The sequence below is a fragment of the Triturus cristatus genome, chromosome 11 (genome assembly GCF_964204655.1).
Source record: "Triturus cristatus chromosome 11, aTriCri1.1, whole genome shotgun sequence".
Classification (NCBI taxonomy): Eukaryota; Metazoa; Chordata; class Amphibia; order Caudata; family Salamandridae; genus Triturus; species Triturus cristatus.
In genome coordinates, this window is record NC_140594.1 from 824,054,223 (window position 1) to 824,078,695 (window position 24,473).

At 47.4% G+C, this 24,473-nt stretch overlaps 1 protein-coding gene across 1 annotated transcript in view; it reads right to left on the minus strand.

Moving 5' to 3' along the window:
- Positions 1 to 10,390: 10,390 nt before the first annotated feature.
- Positions 10,391 to 24,473, minus strand: part of HTRA4 (HtrA serine peptidase 4) — a 438,816-nt gene continuing 424,733 nt past the window's right edge. The window contains exon 9 of the mRNA XM_085634576.1: positions 10,391 to 11,559. Coding sequence (XP_085490702.1) covers positions 11,394 to 11,559 — 166 coding nt within the window. The 3' untranslated portion in view covers positions 10,391 to 11,393. The remainder of the gene's footprint in view (positions 11,560 to 24,473) is intronic.

The window sequence follows — 24,473 nt, forward strand, 5'->3', positions numbered from 1 at the left end:
ATTTGTGACCATCATGCGCTCTAATGCATTCAATGCATGAAAAGTGACCATGGTGACATGCAGCAAAGTATGTATAGTATGTCACGTTATAAAAACACATCAAAAGCCATGGCACACGTCACCACAATGGAAGGTTTGGGACTGGGCTGTCCATTAGCTTTCTTCAAAAGTACTACTGCTGTAATAAAAAGCGCATTTGGTGTCATGTGCGGGGAGGGTGCGCGTTTATATACCACATGGGCTGATGTAGACAAAAACCAGTGGTGAATGCGCAAATTCGCACATTGTCCCAGGGGAGTCAATGCATCCTATGGAAAATTCCTAATGTGCATTCTCTGTCAGTATGTGGGTGATTCAGTGGACACCTCATGTGCATCATGTGATGCTGGGTGAAATGGTGGACACCTGCAGTGTGGCAGACTCTCAGGGGGGAAATGTGTGCAGATTGCAGAGAATAGTAAGACTATGCTCCAACAATCAATGTCAACAATTTTTGAAGGAGCTCCGAATTAAACTACAAGACGTGGTTCCAGTGGCAAGGGCCTCAGTATTGTCCCAATTAAGGGCAGCTCACACTGATGCAGTCTTTGCTTCAAATATAGTTAAGGAGGAACTTTCGGGAAATCCTATCCAGGCTAGGCCAAGAGGAAACTCCCCTAGACACACATCGAAAACCCCAGGCTTGAGGTTTTTCAAAGTCTTCTACAGTGGCCATATGCTCTGCAAGAATGAGTTTTTCATGAAAAGGGGTGCAGTGCTCCCGTTGAGACTACAAATGGCGGAAAGGCCGTAGAGAAGAGAAATGGATGAAGAATCACAACTCCTCTCACAAAAAGATAATGGAAAACAGTTGCACCAGGCTCACAGGGCAGGTGTTGATCCAGGGCCACAAGAACACAGCATCAATTGACTTAAAAGCCACCACAAAGATTATGGTATGGGTACAATATGGACACTTGGGATCCTGGCTGCCACACTTGCAGACTTGCCCTCGCATCGTCACCTGGGGAGACCTTGAACCATTGACTCTTTGTGGCTATTTCTGAGACATCCTCAACCATACGGCAAACATAGTACAAGCATAGGCATCGGTCATGGAGACAGGAATGCTGATGAACTAAATCACAGAGAAGGAGTTGCAACTGAAATAGATTGACCTCAGAGTCACCTGCTGAGAGACAATTACTTTGCAAAATTGTTATACAGACACACCTCAAACACTTAAAAAGTATGATGAAGCTAAATGCTGGTCTCACCAGGCATGTAGCACCCCTGAGAAACAGATGCATCCTGTTCCACATTGTGCAGCAAGTGGAGCAATAAATAGCTCAGAAGCTGCAGAGGTCCTGGAAAATGGAAACTGTCCAAGCGCCAACCCTCTCAGTCTCACCATTAGTGGTGACTAAAAAGGCCAAACATCCTGGCCAGTCTGCATCGTTGTGGACAGGATGCTATCCAATCCAATCCAAACAGCTTTATTCGACAAAAGTCATAAAAGCGAGACAAAACAAGTACAGGTACAAAATACACAAATAATTTAACAAGAATCAGTATAAAAGCAAACTACTTAAAATATTTACAAGTTTTAAAAAAGCATATAATAAAAGATCATTGGGTAAAACATACCAGATGTCTGACTTTACTATCTGATACTCTTAGCTCTTATAATCCATGCCCACCCCAGAAACTTGGCAACCCCCACAACAATTACCGGGTCAGTGCAAGTGCGAAGGAGCCTTCCTGCTTCAACACTCTGTCTAGTGCCCAATAATAGGCAAACGGGTTTCAACCACACACGCCTATCAAATAAAGCTATGTGATGAGAAAAGCATAAAAAGCCTAGAGTAGATAGCCTTCTGAATGACCTCAGTGGAGTACAGTGGTTTTCCAAACTAGTCCTTAACATTAGATACCAGCAGCTAGAGCTCCTTCTCTATCCGTGTGGGCATACTGGACATAGCTGACTTGGCTTTGCCATCGTCAGCTCCGGTTTGGTGCATCCCCAACTCTTGAATTATTCCTAACTACTAACCAGTAAGTCCTGGCAGGACCCCTGTGGGGTTTGCAGTGGGTAGATGGTGTGGGAGTTAAATAAGTTCTAGCAGAAATAGATTGACATACACCAAACCTACACAGGAGAACCAACAAAGGTTCAGGTGACACTCCGGTGGCGACCAGAGCATAGTCTTACTCCTACTACAAGTGTGTGTTTCTCAAAACCCACGTGTAGTACTATACAAGATTTGTTCTCAGCAGAAGGCATTCAAGCAGATCCTCAAAAGGTTAAAAATCTCAAGTCTGCTGCTCTTCCACAGAGTGTCTCAAGCCTGCAGGTTCCAGGGCATGGCCTCCCACTGCACTTGTTTCATCCCCCAACTGCCAACACCTGGAAATCTGAGATAACTCATCAAAGAGAATGCTGACTGTGAGCAAGGTTTGATGCAAAAGATGCACAGCAGGGGAGACAATGCAAGGTTTACTCTGCAAAGCCACACTGAATGACTAGTGACTTTTGTCACTGTAGAATAGGAGTGGTTCTTATCTACTAAGAACATAGATGTGTCACATTGCAATTTCAGTGTCAAAGAAACAAGGGCAACCCTCCTCAGAAGGAACCAGGGCATACAGTGTATATATATATATAGGGGAACTATGGTTCTTGTGGACAATGTATGAATAGTTAATAGTACAGAAGCATAATAGCAGTTCACACTGCAAATAGGGTGTTGAAACCAAAAGCATATTTAGAAAACCAAATACTGTTTGCACAAGATAGCTTCTGTATTTAAAAAAAAACATATAAACTGTGCTTTGTGTCCCAAGTGAAAAACAGAAACCACATAAAATTGATGACCAATTACAATATACAATGTTTCTTAATACATGAAACCGACCATTGACCATTTTTTTTAAAGGAAACACTCATTCATAGCAGCCTCTGTATTATTTTAGAGAGGCTGGAAATGGTTTGTTTGAAATGCAAGCAGACGATGTTTCGACCCCACAAACAATAACGGGTCTCATCAGGACCTAGAAATGAGGGACCCATGATGAGTCACAATACTCATAAGCCATAATTGGTGGAGTGCACACCAATAAAGTGAGGAAAAGGGGTATTATACTCACATAGGGCCCAGTCGGGTGCCCTGTGAGGGAAGGGATAGATCGGGATTCAATCTGGCAAAAAGTAGTAGCGTGCCAAGTGGGCCACGTTATGGACAGAAAGATGTTTGAGATATAAACATGCGATGGTTGGGCTACTGTCTAATCAGATGAGACATATCATCTGTCTTCTATGGGTGAGAAGCCTTCGTGAAGAACAAAGGCATGGGCCACCGAAGTCCGCCTGTAATGTTGGGCACTAGGCCCTCATGCTGGGTGAAAGGACTGACACCAGACACATAGATAGGGTAGTGGGAATCGCCACGAGCACGTGCGCTCGGCCCCTTTATTGACCTCGTCACCTGACACGGTGGGTGTACAGTGTATGACATAGGACTAGAACACTAGAACGTGTCCAGGCACGGACTCTACACCGCCTTATGCTGCGGTTGCCCGAAATGACGGCAACTCGAGTAAACTTGTAGAAAAATGAAGTAATAAGGAAAAATTAAGATATTTCACCCCATTACCTTGAAGTCCGCCCTACGCAGCGGTTGCATTACACGACGGCAACTCGTCTAAATGTGAGAGCCTTTGAAGTCAGCCGCACAGAGGTGATGACATCTGCTCTGTGAGGCTGACTTCGGCAGCTCTCACATTTAGACGAGTTGCCATCGTTTAATGCAACATCTACGTAGGGCGGACTTCAACGTAATGAGGAGAAATATCTTAATTTCACCTTAAGTTATTACTTCATTTTTCTATCTGTGCTGCATTCTGCAACACAGATAAATAGAGCAATATGCCTCTCAGGATTGTTTTTCTGCAGGAAGGTTCCCCTTCCTGCAGAAAAATAATCCTGCCTGCAACACAGACACCCTTGCAACATGGTCCAAGGGTGCCTGAAATGGCGCCAGGTAGCCAAGACGGCACCAGCGCAGGGCAAAAGGATGAAATGCTCTGTATTCTTTAAAATGCGTCCCATTCTTGTACTTTCCTTGTCACGAAGTGCAGCGCCGCAAGGTGACGTGCTGCGCATCACTGCGTCACAGTTTTCATAAATATGCCCCTCAGGCTCTGCTCCCAGTCTAGTCTACTCTCCGGACTTTGTAATGTGATTTCTGGGGATACTTGTCCAACTCCTGCCCATCTTGTGCTTCTTGGACTTTCCACATCGTAGCATTGTCTTGGTTTCTGTGGGAAGAGATTGCTGTGCCCTGGATGCCAGACGGGCAACTAGAGCCAAATTTCGAGGGGGGGGCTGAAAAAGTTTCGGGGGGGGCTAAGTCTTCCAGCCATAGGCAGAGTGGCTGTAAGAAGGGGTGAAAACACAACAAAAGCCTCATTAACGAGTAAATGGTCCCGCGAGGCTGTCTCAGCCGGGCTGTCACACACGAGGGGGGGGGGGGGGGGGGGGCTGAAGCCCGGTGAGCCCAATGGGTGTTGCGCGCCTGCTGGATGCTTGTGTCGTTGCTCTTGAGGTTCCAGGACACAAACCCAGGCACACACATGCACTACTAAAGCATTAGGGGCCATATCTATCAAAGGGTTGCGTTGCTTTTGCACCATGCTGTGCTGCGTTACGTTTTGATAAGTATGGCAATAGGTGTCAGACTTGGAGGGGTTTATTAAAAGTGTTATTACCATGCTCAGTAAGGAGATCTGACACAGATGCCCATGGCGCCCAATCCTGCGTTCTGCAATGTACTGCCTACTCCAAACCCATGTAGGGTCCTGCCAGGGAATGCCCAATCTACTTTTGTCAATCTACAGTAAGACGATGCGGGACTGTGGGCAATGCTGCCTTTGACGTACGCATTTGCTGTGAATTGAAACATGGCAGGAATGCATGCAAAATACCCTACAAAACAAGAGTTCCACATTCCACGAAGTGGGGAATGCACAGAACTAGAATTCGTATGCCTCTATTATTGTTAGGGGCCACGCATTGCAAATTACCTTGGTGATAATTACATTCGGGCAATTACACAGTCTAGTCCCTGGCAGTGCTCTTAAAACCAACTTTCTGAGCAGGGGAGCTTGAGTGTGGCGCCTGCCTGATAGGGCGCCAGGAGGAGGAGGACCATGCAGGCAGGGGTGGTATACAGGCATCCGTGCTGGGGAAGTGGAGTGTGAGCTTGAGTGTGGTGCCTGCCTGATAGGGTGGCAGGAAGACCATGCAGGCAGGATGGTACACGGGCATCCGTGCTGGGGAGGGGGAGTGTGGCGCCTGCCTGATAGGGTGCCTGGAGGACCATGCAGGCAGGGGTGGTATACAGGCATCCGTGCTGGGGAAGTGGAGTGTGAGCTTGAGTGTGGTGCCTGCCTGATAGGGTGGCAGGAAGACCATGCAGGCAGGATGGTACACGGGCATCCGTGCTGGGGAGGGGGAGTGTGGCGCCTGCCTGATAGGGTGCCTGGAGGACCATGCAGGCAGGGGTGGTATACAGGCATCCGTGCTGGGGAAGTGGAGTGTGAGCTTTAGTGTGGTGCCTGCCTGATAGGGTGGCAGGAAGATCATGCAGGCAGGATGGTACACGGGCATCCGTGCTGGGGAGGGGGAGTGTGGCGCCTGCCTGATAGGGTGCCTGGAGGACCATGCAGGCAGGGGTGGTATACAGGCATCCGTGCTGGGGAAGTGGAGTTGGAGCTTTAGTGTGGTGCCTGCCTGATAGGGTGGCAGGAAGATCATGCAGGCAGGATGGTACACGGGCATCCGTGCTGGGGAGGGGGAGTGTGGCGCCTGCCTGATAGGGTGCCTGGAGGACCATGCAGGCAGGGGTGGTATACAGGCATCCGTGCTGGGGAAGTGGAGTGTGAGCTTTAGTGTGGTGCCTGCCTGATAGGGTGGCAGGAAGACCATGCAGGCAGGATGGTACACGGGCATCCGTGCTGGGGAGGGGGAGTGTGGCGCCTGCCTGATAGGGTGCCTGGAGGACCATGCAGGCAGGGGTGGTATACAGGCATCCGTGCTGGGGAAGTGGAGTGTGAGCTTGAGTGTGGTGCCTGCCTGATAGGGTGGCAGGAAGACCATGCAGGGAGGATGGTACACGGGCATCCGTGCTGGGGAAGGGGAGTGTGGTGCCTGCCTGATAGGGTGCCTGATAGGAAATGATAGATGGAAGACCATGCAGGCAGGATGGTACACGGGCATCTGTGCTGGGGAAGGGGAGTGTGGCACCTGCCTGATAGGGTGCCTGGAGGACCATGCAGGCAGGGGTGGTATACAGGCATCCGTGCTGGAGAAGTGGAGTATGAGCTTGAGTGTGGTGCCTGCCTGATAGGGTGCCAGGAAGACCATGCAGGCAGGATGGTACACGGGCATCCGTGCTGGGGAAGGGGAGTGTGGCGCCTGCCTGATAGGGCGCCAGGAGGAGGAGGACCATGCAGGCAGGGGTGGTATACAGGCATCCGTGCTGGGGAAATGGAGTGTGAGCTTGAGTGTGGTGCCTGCCTGATAGGGTGGCAGGAAGACCATGCAGGGAGGATGGTACACGGGCATCCGTGCTGGGGAAGGGGAGTGTGGTGCCTGCCTGATAGGGTGCCTGGAGGACCATGCAGGCAGGGGTGGTATACAGGCATCCGTGCTGGGGAAGTGGAGTGTGAGCTTGAGTGTGGCGCCTGCCTGATAGGGTGCCAGGAAGACCATGCAGGCAGGATGGTACACGGGCATCCGTGCTGGGGAAGGGGAGTGTAGCGCCTGCCCAATAGGGTGCCAGGAGGACCATGCAGGCAGTGGTGGCATACAGGCATCCGTGCTGGGGAAGTGGAGTGTGAGCTTGAGTGTGGCGCCTGCCTGATAGGGTGCCAGGAAGACCATGCAGGCAGGATGGTACACAGGCATCCGTGCTGGGGAAGAGGAGTGTGGCGCCTGCCTGATAGGGTGCCTGGAGGACCATGCAGGCAGGGGTGGTATACAGGCATCCGTGCTGGGGAAGTGGAGTGTGAGCTTGAGCGTGGTGCCTGCCTGATAGGGTGGCAGGAAGACCATGCAGGCATGATGGTACACGGGCATCCGTGCTGGGGAAAGGGAGTGTGGCGCCTGCCTGATAGGGTGCCTGGAGGACCATGCAGGCAGGGGTGGTATACAGGCATCCGTGCTGGGGAAGTGGAGTGTGAGCTTGAGTGTGGTGCCTGCCTGATAGGGTGGCAGGAAGACCATGCAGGCAGGATGGTACACGGGCATCCGTGCTGGGGAAGGGGAGTGTGGCGCCTGCCGGATAGGGCGCCAGGAGGAGGAGGACCATGCCGGCAGGGGTGGTATACAGTCATCCGTGCTGGGGAAATGGAGTGTGAGCTTGAGTGTGGTGCCTGCCTGATAGGGTGGCAGGAAGACCATGCAGGCAGGATGGTACACGGGCATCCGTGCTGGGGAAGGGGAGTGTGGCGCCTGCCTGATAGGGCGCCAGGAGGAGGAGGACCATGCCGGCAGGGGTGGTATACAGGCATCCGTGCTGGGGAAATGGAGTGTGAGCTTGAGTGTGGTGCCTGCCTGATAGGGTGGCAGGAAGACCATGCAGGGAGGATGGTACACGGGCATCCGTGCTGGGGAAGGGGAGTGTGGTGCATGCCTGATAGGGTGCCTGATAGGAAATGATAGATGGAAGACCATGCAGGCAGGATGGTACACGGGCATCTGTGCTGGGGAAGGGGAGTGTGGCGCCTGCCTGATAGGGTGCCTGGAGGACCATGCAGGCAGGGGTGGTATACAGGCATCCGTGCTGGGGAAGTGGAGTATGAGCTGGAGTGTGGTGCCTGCCTGATAGGGTGCCAGGAAGACCATGCAGGCAGGATGGTACACGGGCATCCGTGCTGGGGAAGGGGAGTGTGGCGCCTGCCTGATAGGGCGCCAGGAGGAGGAGGACCATGCAGGCAGGGGTGGTATACAGGCATCCGTGCTGGGGAAATGGAGTGTGAGCTTGAGTGTGGTGCCTGCCTGATAGGGTGGCAGGAAGACCATGCAGGGAGGATGGTACACGGGCATCCGTGCTGGGGAAGGGGAGTGTGGCGCCTGCCTGATAGGGTGCCTGGAGGACCATGCAGGCAGGGGTGGTATACAGGCATCCGTGCTGGGGAAGTGGAGTGTGAGCTTGAGTGTGGTGCCTGCCTGATAGGGTGGCAGGAAGACCATGCAGGCAGGATGGTACACGAGCATCCGTGCTGGGGAAGGGGAGTGTAGCGCCTGCCCAATAGGGTGCCAGGAGGACCATGCAGGCAGGGGTGGTATACAGGCATCCGTGCTGGGGAAGTGCAGTGTGAGCTTGAGTTTGGCGCCTGCCTGATAGGGTGCTAGGAGGAGCATGCAAACAGGATGGTACACAGGCATCCGTGCTGGGGAAGTGGAGTGTGGCGCCTGCCTGATAGGGTGGCAGGAAGACCATGCAGGGAGGATGGTACACGGGCATCCGTGCTGGGGAAGGGGAGTGTGGTGCCTGCCTGATAGGGTGCCTGATAGGAAATGATAGATGGAAGACCATGCAGGCAGGATGGTACACGGGCATCTGTGCTGGGGAAGGGGAGTGTGGCGCCTGCCTGATAGGGTGCCTGGAGGACCATGCAGGCAGGGGTGGTATACAGGCATCCGTGCTGGGGAAGTGGAGTATGAGCTGGAGTGTGGTGCCTGCCTGATAGGGTGCCAGGAAGACCATGCAGGCAGGATGGTACACGGGCATCCGTGCTGGGGAAGGGGAGTGTGGCGCCTGCCTGATAGGGCGCCAGGAGGAGGAGGACCATGCAGGCAGGGGTGGTATACAGGCATCCGTGCTGGGGAAATGGAGTGTGAGCTTGAGTGTGGTGCCTGCCTGATAGGGTGTCAGGAAGACCATGCAGGGAGGATGGTACACGGGCATCCGTGCTGGGGAAGGGGAGTGTGGCGCCTGCCCAATAGGGTGCCAGGAGGACCATGCAGGCAGGGGTGGTATACAGGCATCCGTGCTGGGGAAGTGCAGTGTGAGCTTGAGTTTGGCGCCTGCCTGATAGGGTGCCAGGAGGAGCATGCAAACAGGATGGTACACAGGCATCCGTGCTGGGGAAGTGGAGTGTGGCGCCTGCCTGATAGGGTGCCAGGAGGAGCATGCCCGCAGGATGGTACACAGGCATCCGTGCTGGGGAAGTAGAGTGTGAGCTTGAGTGTGGTGCCTGCCTGATAGGGTGCCAGGAGGACCATGCAGGCAGGGGTGGTATACAGGCATCCGTGCTGGGGAAGTGCAGTGTGAGCTTGAGTTTGGCGCCTGCCTGATAGGGTGCCAGGAGGAGCATGCAAACAGGATGGTACACAGGCATCCGTGCTGGGGAAGTGGAGTGTTGCGTCTGCCTGATAGGGTGCCAGGAGGAGCATGCCCGCAGGATGGTACACAGGCATCCGTGCTGGGGAAGTAGAGTGTGAGCTTGAGTGTGGCGCCTGCCTGATAGGGCGCCAGGAGGGCCATGTAGGCAGGATTGAACACAGGCATCCGTGTTGGGGAAGCAGAGTGTTAGCTTGAGTGTCCGGGCAATGGATTTACCTTAATGTAGTTATCATTCAGTTAAGTAATTGCCCAGCCCCTCACAGTAATTCGAAAAAACACCTGCTTTTGTCTTTGAGCATTTTTTCAGCCCATTGAGTAGCGGGCCAGCTGCATTTTCGCTTCGCAGCTGTAAAAAACACACCGGCGAACTTCCCACGTTTCCAATACAGTACTGCAACTTCACCCCTTCTAGTACAGACCCAACAGAGAAGAGGCCGGGGGAAATAGATGAGGTAAGTAAGACGGGACAGGGCGGCAAGCAGAGCAAGGTATCAAGGAAAGAGCCAGAGGAGATGCAAAATGCTTAAACTGCAGAAGCTGGGTCTGGAAGGAGAACAGTGAAGGACAGATGATACATCCTGCATTAACTCTGAAGCTGCCCTATCACAGTTGTCAGGTCCAGCAGTAAACCACATCTTCAAAATGTATAAAACAAACTGCTAGCCAGAGCCTGGTCCTGGTTTCCCTTCTAGCCACTCAATTGTCTCCTACAACCGCCATCTGATAAGCATCACTACACCATGAAATATGTCCAGATGATGCAAGTTGCAGGATTAGTGCTGTCGGCACCAACTCTTTACAAAAAAGTTGCCAATAATGCTCGCTGTTTGCGCGTTCTGCATTTTACTGCTGAATCTGCCACTGTATAAATATGAAGGCATTTTTTTTTTTTTTTAAATATGAAGGCATTTTTTTTTTTTTAAATATGAAGGCATTTTACCTTTGGCGCAATTAACGTTTGAACCATATTTCCTGTACCAAATTCAAACTGAAGCTCTAAGAACCATAGCATCTTTTATTGTCCAATTCACCAATCAGTTCACAAGATGGTAGACCTTAACTTCTGACAGTTTTTTTTCAAATCCTATAATGCATAACTTATATTTATTTAAAATACATCACCTCATTATCCAGCATTGAAGGTACTTTGCAGCTCCTACATTCAAGGTGTGATCTACAATAGTGGAGGCTGTTTTCTAAATGATATTTAGAGATTATAAGGTAACATATGGTAGCAGAACATTTCAACATATTTGCAGACACGTATATCTAAAAATAATGCTTGATAAGGTTACATTTTATAAAACGAGCATTGGCAAAACAAACAGGTCGGCACTTTCTGCCAGCATTTTGGCTTTGCTAATGCCTGTTAAGTTTGTAATGGCTTTTTACAACTTTATCGTCGGGGGAGCTGCAGGGCCCTCACCAATATATAAAAACATTGTCTAAAAGAAAAATCTTTTTTGGCCTTAAAATGCACCAATTCCCATAATAGCCCCTGGCATTGAAGGGAACTACTTTGTGTGTGAATGTACTCTTTGTGAAAATGTCTCTCACAGTCAAGTTAGCCAATGACTTAAGCAGGTTGATCAAGGCCCCCGTGCTGTAGTGGGTGGAAGAAAAATGTGACTGACACAGCAACAGACCAATGGATGAAGAAGGCTTGTTGATAGCCTCAATAAGTAAATATATAATTTGATTTTTGTAACATCAAAAGCTCGTGAGTAAGGCTAGCCCTAAAAAATAACACTGGAAGACGTTTTGGGAGTTTCATTGTCGAGCCCGTCCTGTCCTTCTCTGACATACATTATTCAGTAAACCTTCTCTAGGTGAGCTGTTCTGAGCAGTTCATCCATCGGTCATGAAAAAAGCTTAAGCTGCTCTTCTAGGAAGGAGGCCCAAAAAAGTCAAAAATAGGAAAGCAATAGTATCTGTCGGCAGAATTTGCTTCTACCAAAATCACACTGATAGGCAGTTGCTGTTGTCTGTAGGTCGTCATGGCTCTTAGTTTATTTCATCTGGAGTGATGTTCAGGATCACATCTTCATTTCCTCGGCGGACCACGATGGACAGAGTATCACTTCTCTTCACAGCTTCACTCACTTCTTCAGTAGTGGTGACTGTTTTCCCGTTGATGCTGATAATGACGTCATGGTCTCGCATGCCAGAGCTAGAAACAAGAAAAAATATTTATGTAAATGGGCATAGTAGTCATCTGGATGTCCTCATGATGAATCTGCTGATCATACACAGGGTCCTCATCTTGTGAAAATATTGGTTTGTAACTGTGCAATGTTTAATTCCACTTTAACCCAGAAACGCTTGTCAGATTATACGCTAACAAAATCCTTTGAAGAAGAGGGGCACACCAAGAATATTTTACAGTGACTAAGTTACTGACAAACCTTTGGAACATACCATGAAATGAAACAAACCTATTTCCTACTGAAGTAAGAAAGCTACCACTTATAGTTAATACTCAGAAGAAATGATATTATCTTTTTCTGGTTAGGTGAATAGCTAGGGTTGCAGAGATTCTGTTTGGAAGCAGAACTATGCCTGGGATCACAGGACGTCAGAATGTAGGGACTGAGTCACCATACAACATTAGTACCCATGGGCCCAAATCTCACTAGCGCATAGTTTCTTACCTGCTCTCCCAACTTTCCCAGAGTAACTGGCAAATTGGCAACCCAGAACACAACTCTCTAGTCCCCAAGGGGAACTGTGTCATCTTTCATCTTCTCACTCATGCATGTCCATAATAAACAAAAGAAAGACACAAGGAAAGTTTACAATATTTATTTAAACTATTGCGCTCTAATATGAAGCAACTGTGCTGCAATTAGAAAACATATACAACTGAGCAAAGTAATCAGCATTAAGAGCAAACTGTATACAATGAAAAGCCCTACCATGGCGAATGATCTATCTGCTGAAGCCTATCCTCACTATGTGAGCAGAGTGATATATCGGTGATCTCTGGGATTAGGACCGGACCCCATATCTGGCATTTATAGTTAGGTGGTCTGCATCTAAGGTTGCGCAAAGCTGGTGTGCCCATTCCAGGACCTTTCCCTCTGCTAGAAATCCTGCTCTCTGCTTTCAAAAGGCAAGTCTCGGTTTATATGATAAGAAGTGCCATGTTAGAAAACAGCAGCTGCACCTCTGTGTTGTGTCTAAATGTTAGAATATGTGGCTGACCGACCATAGAAAACAGAGCATGGTGTTGTTTGACTTTGTACGAAATGTTCAGACTGAAACCCAGGAAGAAGTAGTGAATAACAAAAACATGCACAGCATATTTCTAAAATTATATTATAGCACAAAAACAGATGTGTTATTTTATAACATAAGCAAAGCAATGCAGCCTACAACGTGCAGTTAGGCTAAAATAGGGGAGAACTAAGTGGGCCCTAAAGGAAACTTACTACACTAGCAAAAAGAAAAAGCATATCTCAATGAGTACAAACTAGAGATAGGCTGTAGGGGGAGGTTACATTTTGGACTGTTCTCCAGCTCTTATTGATGGGACTTTCTACGATCAGTAAGATGGCGGCTTTGTCTCCTTTCACACGTACAAGTTATCACATTCCCTATTCCCCACTCCTCATTCACAAAGGTTAATTCTATTCTCAGGAGGTTAAGTCTATATTCAGGGGCTCACTATGGAGCTACGAGGCAGCTAGAGTAAGCTTTCCATAATGTTTCAACCCCAGATGTGACAGGGGCATAGTGGGGGCTAAAAAACCTCATGTTATGTATGGAGCAGCGCACTTGGTAATCCTTAACAAGTGGTGGTACAACACAGAGGGAGATCTGGCCTACATGTCTGAAAAGTGGGCATGGCAAGATACCTAATTATTCCATCTCCTATATGGAAAGACGACTTTTCTTCCTTTCCCACTGGCAACTGGAGTAGTATTCTGGGGTTTGAACAGATACAAATAGAGCCCTGGGATGGACACGAAAACCAATGAAAGAAATTCCATTGTGGCCGGGATGGTGACTTGTGTACAGTGGGAGCTGACTGGCATCTCACGTCTGGGAGAAAACATTGCCAGCACGGTGATGAAATAATTCACAGACCTTAAGACAAATATAATCTGCACCAAAGTCAGTTTTTCAGATACTTTCAGCTTCGCCATGCATTCATATCTTATGTGAAGGATGTGCTAGAACTGCCTGACTTAAGCCTGGTGGAGGCCGAGGCCCTGGATAATTAGCTGGGAGATCACAAAATAATGCAGTTTTTTTGGACCTGGTGGTTAATGCCATGGACTCCTTCCTCCATTTGCGGAAGGTATGAGAGCAAGACTTGGGCTCCCTCACACATAAGATGCTTGGAGAAAGGCACAGTCCCAGTGTTTAATTTGCAAAACAATAAGTGCCAGGGACAGTGTCAGGAGGCCACTGAGCTTGCTCCACCCATTCCCCTGCCGGCACTGTCAATAACAGTATCAACACAACTATTAACAATCACACTCCTATAAGTGTGCTTACTCGTAAACAGACAGACAGTGCCACCATGTGGCAGGCTGTCATAAGCACCGGGTGCCGTGCCAGTGCCAAGTACCGGAAACCACGGACTCAAATTAAGCACTGCCAAGGCCTCCCCCCTGGAAGTTAGCTGTAGCTTCACAATTTAAACCCATCCAACTGAAATACTTCCATCAAGCATATTTCACAAGGTATGATTGTGGAAGAAAGCAGCGGTGGATTTGCAGCTCTGTTTAAGATGCTCGACACAAAATAAAGACCTTATTCATGCAGTTCAGAGTTGTGGGGTGATTGCCCCATCCTAGGGGTGGGGGTGTACTTGAATCACTGAGTGAGGTGCTGGGTTGGCGGCTACCCCGAGATTCGAAAATGACTCTCCTATAGATAAATGTGCATCTCAATAGTAACTGGTACAAAGTGGTTTTGTTTTGGTTGAGCCTCGTGTTCGCAAAGAGAGACATTGCCAAAGCCAGGAAGTGCCCCTTCTCTCTTTCCCACCCTCTGTGGAGGGCTCTAGGAAGGGAATGGAACCCTTTGGCTATGTGGTGCCCATAGAAATGTCTTAAAATATGGACAGACTGGAGTCAATATAGGGGGATCTTAGTGGAGCCAACCGGACAGGGCACTTGTCTTTGGACACTCAAATATTTACCTTTCCTGTATATAAGCGAATAATGTGGTTTGCAATTGAAGGGAAGTGGGTATTACAGAATATGCTTATGATGTTTTTCACTGCCTCACTGCCTGCTTGACATTTGACAAATTTGATTTAGGGTCTGAGTCTTTGAGGTTTGTGGTGGAGGTCTGCTTCCTTTTGAAGAGCCCTCTCTTCTGCCCTGCCCTTCCTCCAGAAAACAGTCTGTTACAGCTGAAGCAACTCCAAATCTGATAACCCCCAACACAGGCCCTGGGAGTAACTAAAGGTTCACACCTGGATGTCAGCCACAGTAATGTGTGTATCCAAAGTTTACCCAGGGCCTCAGCCCCACTCTTCATGATACATTTCTCAGCCCATCTCCTTCCTGAGATATGCAAAGCCCCTTTCCAGTGACCTCTCTCTGAATCAAAAAACTCCCTTTGAAGTACACTGAAGAGCCTGGCTCTTCCTTCCTCCAGTGTGTCCCACTGAGTTCACAGGAATGCAGCAATCTACAAATCTGTCTGGGGGGATTCCTCTACCCACTCCTGCTCTTCCAGTCAGCCCTGAATCTCCCAAAATAGAACCCAGAATCTTGTATGTTTGTTATTATTCACAGATACACCTAGCACATGAATATAGCACACATGTACTACACTGCACTACAGGCTGACCTTATGTAGGCCAAGGGTGAGTTAAGCACACAGCAGCTGAACTTTACATGAGTGATCCTGTAGGCCTCACTCCAGTGACAGAAGTAAAAGGACCTGTTCGGTTCACCTGATCACTACACGGTATGCTATCATCACCACGCTCATGCTGCTTAACTCCTGGCAAAGACAGTAGCCTTTCATCACTATGAGAGTAGTGCTTTCGGTGCCCCTACTGGCCAAAACGGACCACTATCCGTTAGTCGGAACTGTGTCATGGCGCACAAGCATGATCCATGTTCACCCATGAACAGAAATCAGTACCAGGGATCCAGACATCATTGTCGTTGGCGGGACTCAGGTCAGGGCTACATGTCAATCGACATGCAAGAGCAATTTACGTCCCAACAAGGAACTCAATAAATAATTCTTACAAGGATTCTCACGGTGTAAATCGTCTACATCCTGGATTTGTTAGAGAGAGTAATCAACACCAAACCCTTGCCTACAACAGTAATCTGATAGATTCCATATGTATTTGTGGACATGCTATAACACAAGGGTTTATTGGCTTTAACATAGGCTTTTCACATTAAATAAGTCAGGGGTAATAACTTTGTTGTAGGTTTTCGTGTTACATAAATCATTCCTATGGCATCTGTGTAATGTTTTCCAATAAACCAATCAGGCATACAGCTTTTATCGTCTTCTCACCCTATTCAACCTAGTATACTGCATTTTTCGTGTAAGATTTCCCACAAGGCAGCCATCAAGCAGCAATTATGAAATTATAAGTTTATAAAAAATTATAGTTGGCAAAACAATGTTAAATCATTCCTAAAGAGGCCTAACAAGAATTATCAAAGTGCAAATCTTCTATCCCCAAGGTTTGTCAGAGTGGATGACCAACATCAAAACCCATGCCTACTATGGCATTTTGTGAGACTTTATTTAACAAAATACATGTCTAACGGCATGCTTACCACCAAGATAATGTCCCAACCTCCTGATTTAGATTGAGCAGACTATAGGTATGGCTGTGGTGGCCACAACTCTGTCACCGCCAAAGTCAAAGTCAAACTTCTCCGACAGCCCTATGGAGTAAGGGCCTTTGGAGGAATGGCGATATGTCCACCCACCCAATTAGGATGGGCAGACATATAGCTATTTTTTTTTATTGTTCTTTACCACCAAGCAAACCCTGGTGGTAAGGGACGGTAAAGAAAATAAATGCCGCCCTCCCCATGTGAGATGACTCCTCTGGCGAGGGTGGCATTTTCTTTTTTATTTTCAAAAAGATAAACCCCTAAAATTATTTTTCTTTTCTTTTTTTTAAAGAACTGTTTAGAGCAGGGCTCTGTCATGTAGCATGAGCCCTGCACCAAACACTGAAGAACATTGACAGGAACCACAGCGACGGCAGTTCCTGTCAATGCTTTAGAAATGACTGCCAGCTTGGCAGTCATTTATAAAATTGGCAAGGGGACCCTCAACTAGGGGGATGGAGTAATCTACTCCATCCCTCTGGCAGAAAAGAGGGGCTAGCCTCAGAAATATAAATAAGGCCCTAAATTCTTTAACACAGAGTAATAATGATCCATCCTTAAAAGCCTAATTGCTTCAACTATTGATTTTCACTATAATTCAGGCCTACTGCATTTGTCATAACTTTCCAGAATTAATAGACGAGACCTATGGCATCGGACACAGTGGGGCAGATTTAAAAGCGCCTGGCGTACCGGTGCATTACGTTGCATGGCGTACCGGTGCATTACATTGCATGACGCACCGGTGGCGCAGCCTGCTAAGTGATATTTACAACAACAGGTGAAGTCACCCTGTGTGACTTAACCTGTGCTTGTAATTTTTGCCCCTGTTCACGCAACACTTTGCGTGTTAGGGGCGTGACACGGGTGTTGCTGTGGGTGTTCCCATGCAACACCCATGTCCACTGATGCGTTTCCAGATTGACGAGAAATTGTAAATCTGGAAATGCGTCAGAATGCTACGCCACCCTAGGGGTGGCGTAGCGAGGTGCAAGGAGGAGAAATGTTTAAATTTCTCGTTGTTTATTTTCTCTTTCAATGCGTGCTGCATTCTACAGCACACATTGGAAAAGGAAATCACCTCAATTGATTGTTTTGTGCAGGAAGGTGCCCCTTCCTGCACAAAAACAATCTCCCCATGACGCAGGCATGCTTGCACCATGGTGCAAGGGTGCCTGCGCCGGTGCATGACAGCAGTTTGTGCGCCAGCGCTGGGGGAAGCACAGAGATGCGACATATTGTTGTAAATATGTCGCATCCCTGTGCTTCAAAACTAACGCAGTGCGGCGCAGCAAAATGACTTGCGGCACCGCGTTGCGTTAGTTTCTTGTAAATCTGCCCCAGTGTTCTCCAGTGAAACAATCGGGCCTGTGAATATATCATTGGCTTGCCACTATAACCCACTCAGGTCTACTTTATTGCACATTAATCCTCCCAGAAGGCAACTGTCAGGCATACAGTCATAAAACTACAAATATATACACAGCTACAGATGGAAAAACAAAATACAGTCCTTTGTAATAAGGCGTCATGAGTATTATCACAGTGTAAATATTCTACCCTTGTTGTTTGATGGGGGAGAATCAAGACAAACACCCTCCCTATTACGATAAGTTGTAGGATTTCATGAAAGAAAATACCCCTCTGAAGGATTTAACACAGTGTAACAGCAATCCACACTTAAATGCCAACAGGATTTAACATACACTTTTCACAATAAATAAGTTGGTCCTACTTCCTTTGTTGTAACATTTCCTATAGCCTTGATCATTTACAAAGCTGGACATGAGCTTGGAAGTTATATATCTCCTGGTAGTGAACAGCTCCTAAATTCGTTTTTCACCAATTGAAGGCCTAACTGTCCCATAGTATATCATTGGGTTACCTTATTACATTTTATAAGTGATCACTTTCGATTGGGAGCAGGTAGAAAAGTCATGTTTCATCCACTTTTATGCTAAAGTCGGATTCTAAGTCATAATTCAGAAAATGCCACTTTTAGAAAGTTGTAATTTTCATGTCCTTACCATTTGGTGTCTGCGGCCTGTTCCTGGGTCACATGACAAGGTGCGGTTGGCCTTTGTATATTTGTCCCAGACAGCATCACATCAGAGGGTCTGTATGTTGGCAGGATGGCTCATCTCTGGCAGGGTTTGGGGGGCGGAGTTGTTACCTTCTGTACTGGCACTTCAAAGGCACTGGCTCAGCTTACACAACAAGGAATTCACACTAGCTTATTGTCCAATCAGACAGACTGGAAACTGGTCAGGGAGGCAGGAAACTCCAGACACCTCTATAGGAGGAAATTCCAGAAGCTTCTCCCACTTCAAATTGATCATCCGGTATAAAAAGGGGACTCTCAGACCCACTCTTTAATACACACCTGGACCTGTGGATACTACAGAAGAAGAACATCCTGCTGTCCTGACCCCTTGCTTGCTGAGAAGGAAGAGTGGACATTCTCCTTTTAACCCAGGCTGAGTCACTCCAAGGGTCAGCAGGCTGACCTCCTGTTCTGAGCTATAGGAACATAGCAAGCTCCAGAGGCCTACCTACAACTGACTAGCTGACCTGCAATGTTGGACCTACAACTGGACCTGCCACAGCCATGCTGGCCTCTTCTGGAGTCAATTCTTGATCCCCCAAGGGCCGCTTGACCAGGTCCAAGAACATTGGAAGGTGTCAGAGAGAGAGCTCCTATTGGCCTAACTGGAGGTTCCACCAAATCCGGCTTGAAGCGACGTAAAGCCCCAATGGTGGGTGACGTGATGCCCCACAAAAACCTCGCCCCACAGCTGCCAGCTTTATCGGAATTGACGTTGAGCGATGTAAAGCCCTGCAGAGCCTTGCCATACAACTGGCAGCTTCCTCGGAACTGATGCAGAACGTCGTGAGGTCCCGTACAGTCTCGCAGCAGCTCAAAGCTCCTCATTGGAGTCGAAATAGCACAACAAAACCATGACGCAGGACCTCGCTTCTCAGCCCTCACAATTCCTCATCAGAATTGATACTGGACAATGCAAAGCCTTGCAAAGCAACGCCACGCAGACCACATACCAAGGACATAAGGTTAAAACCTCAACAGGCTAAACTTGCTTCATCGCTGTCGGCATGAACTGTGACTTTGTCTCTTTCCAATGTGACCCGATACCCTCAGTTGGCACGTTGCGCATTTTGGTGCTACTTATATGTGCGTATTTAAAATTGCATAACTCCATTTCTACTGATTGGAAGTTTATTGTTTTGGTCGAAAAAAATTTATGACATTTTACTCCATTTTCCTAAATTGGTGTGGGATTTTTCTTGTGTTGTGCTTTCACTTTATTACTGTTTGTGTGCTGCACAGATACTTTACACATTGCCTCCAAATTAATCCCTCGCAATCACTTTAGAACATTTACTCCGAAGGGGTTGGAGATGGTTTTTCCACCTCCAAAGCATGTCAAAGGGACATACAGGAAGCAAGCGAAGGGTTGTCCAAAAAACTAGACTCTTTGACGCAAAGGATACAGGCACTAAAAGAATCTGTTGTGGGATTAAAAGCAAATTCGGCCCTAGATAGGGAGGATATTGGTATGTTGAAAACGAGATATAAAGAGAGCCAAGATAAACTCGAATCATTGGAGAACAATGCCAGAATAAATAACATAAGATTATTAAATGTACCAGTGGGGAGTAAGAGGGAGTACATAAAGGCTTTCATAGTGGTCCTGTTAAAGGCTAGAGGCGTTTCGGAAAGGGCGGAGGAAATGTTGGTTACCGATATCCAGAGGGTTCATCAGGAGTAAACAGCGTAAAATTCTGGAAGAACTTTCTTACTTACTCTACCACAGAGAGCAGTGTGTTGAAAATGAACTCCCTGAAAGGAAATGATTTCTCCTTTGAAATTAGATCTGACCTCTCCTGCTTTACCCTGGTCAGGCAATGGGAGCTGGGAAAAAGAATTGAAGAATTCAGGAAACTAGGGGCCACGGCCCAACTGAGGTTCCCAGCTATTCTTAGAGTGAAGTTGAATAATAAAATGTAAGGCTTAAGGAATCATGAAGAGGCTGATAATCTGTTAAGACAGTTTAGAGCTAATCAGGACATTTAGCCTTGTTGTGGGGCTGATAACGTGTCCTCCCAGATTTTGAATATACCCTTTAGGTTTTGTTTTCTTTTTCTGTTGCTACTTTTGCTGTCTTTCACTGTTTGTTATTTTCCGTTCTAGTTATCATCCCCTACATCCTGGTGTATACCTAATAGGGCTTTCTTAGCCATGAAGGTTCATGGGAGGGTTCTCCAGGGAGAAGATCCTGTAGAATTTAGGGATGGGGAGCACTGGATGAGACCATAGAGGGGAAAAACTAGAAAAAAAATTGCCCTCGGGTATCACACGATCTGGGGGAAATTTGCCTGGTCAGTATAAACACCACAAGGTAGAATCAGAAACAGGGGTAGAAGCTAATGGAAGCCAAACTTAATCTTGGAATGTTAATGAGTTCCATGTAAGGAATAGAAGAGCCCACATACTCCAATATTTGAGGGAGTTACCAGCTCAGATACTTGTTTAACAGGAATCCCACCTGTATGAAGTAGAGTGTTTGGAGGTTTTAGGTCCTAGTTTCAGCAGGTAGCATGTACGGGTCAATCCTGTCATACAAAAGAGGTGGTTATTTTGATTTAAAATACACAGGCAGCAATTTCAATTCAGGAGTATAAGTCGGACAAGAGGGGTAGATGGGTCATCGTAAAGTTGAGGATAGTTGATATAAGCCACACCCTGGGTGGGATAGTATGGCCTGAATGTGGGTGACATGGAACCCCTCCAAAACCTGTGCTTAGAGCTTGTAGAGTCCCTCCACTGGATAATACTGACAGGTGACTTTAATGTCGCGTTAGACAACACCCTGTACAAGTTGGATAATAATAGATCTAGAACCGCTCTAAAATGCAAATTTATGTCAAGTGTCTGATAAAAAAAGTTTGGCCTGTGTGTTATTTGGAGAGCAAGAGCAGGAACAGAGCGAGGGTATACCTATCATAATAAATTACTAGATTAATTTTTGGTGGACCAGGCAATTAAGTAAAACATTCTGAGTGTAAGACATTTAGCAGGCCACTTGTTTTATCATGCAGCGGTTGTTTTAGAATTGAAAATCGAGTCAGGTCAAATTACAAGGAGGTGGACTCTAGATCATACTTTGTTAATAGATCAAGAGGTTTATACAAACTGAAAGGGAAGGCTACAGACTTCTTTAAGACAAATATTAATTCCGCACCTCAGCACTCAGTCTGGGATGCCTTCATGAGGGGTACCCTGATCAGCATTTCTGCCCTGAAGAACAGACAGTTTAAGGAGGTAATTGTGGAGTTAGAACAGGAGATCGTCTTTCTAGAAAGAAAACTCTGGGACCAACAACAATTAGAGGACCCTAGCAAGGCACTACTTAAGGAGATTTAGGATCGGAAGCTCAGTTTGGCCACAGTTCTGGAATCTAGAGTAAGGGCTAGGTGGGAGGTGAGCAAGTTAGCACATTTCGAATATAGTAAAAATGCAGGGAAACTTTTAGCTTTTTAGCTTGGAAAACCAGGGCAGACTTAAGGGCATATTATCAAGGGTCGGCGATAAATATCGCAAAGCGTGAGCATATTTATCGCCGGCTATCTCTGGAATTCATCGCCCGGTTAGCGCGTTATCAACAACGCGCATCGCCGAGACGATACAAATTCCAGAGATAGTGTGGATATCGCCGTTTTCCATGGTGGAAGACGGCGATATCCTAGATGATAGGGCCTGTGGTCATAGTCACACAATCCATCCCCCATGTTAGGTATGCCTTAGTCAGGAATTTAACAGATGTTAAATTCCTGCGTTTAGGCATACTTAACGTGATTTTAAATATCGCTAATCCTCGTTGTCAATATGACAAAGCTGGGTTAGCGATATTTTCCCAAGGGAGTCTTATCAGGCTCGCCTCCTTTGCATCTCATTAGCGATGTGATGGGCGGCGTGCTGACAAGGGGCACTATTGCAAGGAAACACGCGCTAGCGTGTCCTTGTTGATAATGCGATAATATTATCGCCGCTTTTCGCCCGAAAACAGGCTCCAAAGCGGCGATAATATTATCGCCACCCCTTGTTGATATGCCCCTTAGTTAAAGAGTGAGGTGAGGGACGTCAATTGTAGGGTCACTAGGAAACTCCTAAAGAATTGCTGGGAGGTGGAACAAGCATTTTTTAAGTTTTTGCCTCCCTATATGCAGAGGACTTCAATACCATGGAGGAGCAGGTTAATGAGTGGTTGGAGAGGCTTCCAATAGTTAGGCTCTCAGTAAATGAGAAAGAACGCTTAGACCAGGTGATTACGATGGGGGAATTCTAGCGGACAATAGATAAGGGCAAGGAAGGGAAGGCAGCGGGTCCAGGTGTGCTTCCTAATGAAGCCTGACTGCTTTTGTTCCAACCTTCCAGAGGGCTAAGCAGAGTTTAATTTTGTGGCTTTTTGTGGTTCACCCTGACAAGCAAGGATTGTGGGTGTTGCTTTAGAAGGGCTCATATGCCCCTCAACCAAAAACCCAATTTCTCACAGAATATTTCAAAATTTCCTCCAGATTTCACTCGTCAAACAATGTACATTTTTATCATCTAACATCCTCCTTTAAAAAGAGCTGCTTTGAGTGATTACTTCATTTATTACTTAATTTAATACTTCACTGTAGGTACTTTTCCCTAAAAATATATTTTTTGGAGGTTTGAATACTGACTTGTTAAATAATGTTATGTTATGTGTATTTGTATTTGTGGAGCACTCTATCACCCATGAGGGTATCCTGGTGGTTAGGCAGGGGCAAACATCCTCTGGCCTAGGGCTCCGCTGGTGGGATTATTCAAAAAGCCACATCTTCAGCTAATAGCAGAACATTTGAATAGAAGAGGTGACCATGGTGTACAGTGGCAGCTCATTCCAGGCTTTAGGAGTGATGTAGGAGAAGGCCGACCGACGGATCAGGATCAGCATATGTGGAGAAAGTGTGCGAGCAAGAGTTGAGCCTAGCACAGGAGTTTGGTGGGTGTGATGTGGTTCTTGACATAGGCTGGACACTTGAAGTGGCCTTGTAGTGAGGGTGATGGTGGGGAGCCATTTGAAGATTTACTTCAGTATCTTCAGGGTGTGGAAGCAGGAGGCGGTTACAGCGTTGACTTGTGCAGACATGCTGAGATGATTGTTGATGCCAACACCGAGGTTCTTGGCGTGGGTGTTAGGGGTGGGTCCATGTTCTGCTCACCACCAGGTGCAGTCTTATGGTGATGGTTTTATGCTAGATATCACAACTGCAGTCTTGTGGGCATTCAGTTTGAGGCAGGCAGTGAGACTGGCCCAGGTGTTAAGCACTATATCTGATAGGGAGAGTATCAGCTGTATGTTATCAGTGTGGGATAGGATGTTGATATCATAGGCGCAGATGATGCTGGTGGGCGGAATCATACAAGTGTTAAAGACGGTCAGCTGGAGTGATGAGTCTTGCGGTACACCACAGATGATGTTGTGGGTGTCCAAGCTGTAGGAGCTAGGCTGACTGACTGGGCATGATCAAAAAGGAGCATATTAGCAGAGTGCCGTTCCTTGGATACCAGTTTCATGTAGTTATTTGATGAGAATGAGGGGATACAGAGACCGCAGAGAGGTCCAGTGGGATGAGGGCTGCAGTGTCTTCTCTATCCATGATCATGCAGATGTTGGCTGCTGCGGCGATAAGGACTGCTTCCATGCAGTGGTTTGGTCTGAACCCAGATCAAGTGGCATTGAGGAGATGGTTTTCATTGAGGTGGTTAGCTTGACAATTGTTGAATTGGTTAAAAGTATAAGGAGGGCTTCTTGAGGAGGGAGAGAACTATGGCGAGTTTCCAAGTGTCTTGTTGGTGGCTGTTGTGATGCAGGAATTCAAGAATGGTGTAAGCACTAAGCTGATGGAGTGCAGTCCTTTGGCGAAGGTGTGGTGGAAGAAGGATCTGAATGGGTTTTTAGTTTGGATGGATATGCATGGTGATGGCGGGCCAAGTCGTCAGTATGGTTTCTGTGGTCGATATGGGGAGGCATGTAGGAAGGTCGTCGGGATCCGGTTGGGAGTCGAAGTTGTTGTACATGCTGGTTATCTTGTTACAGAAGAGCTGACACAGTTTGGTGAAGAAGTGCTGCGATGGAGTGATGCTGGAGGAGCTTCTAGCCAAGGAGATAAAATCTTTATAGATGGCGAAGATCTCTATCTG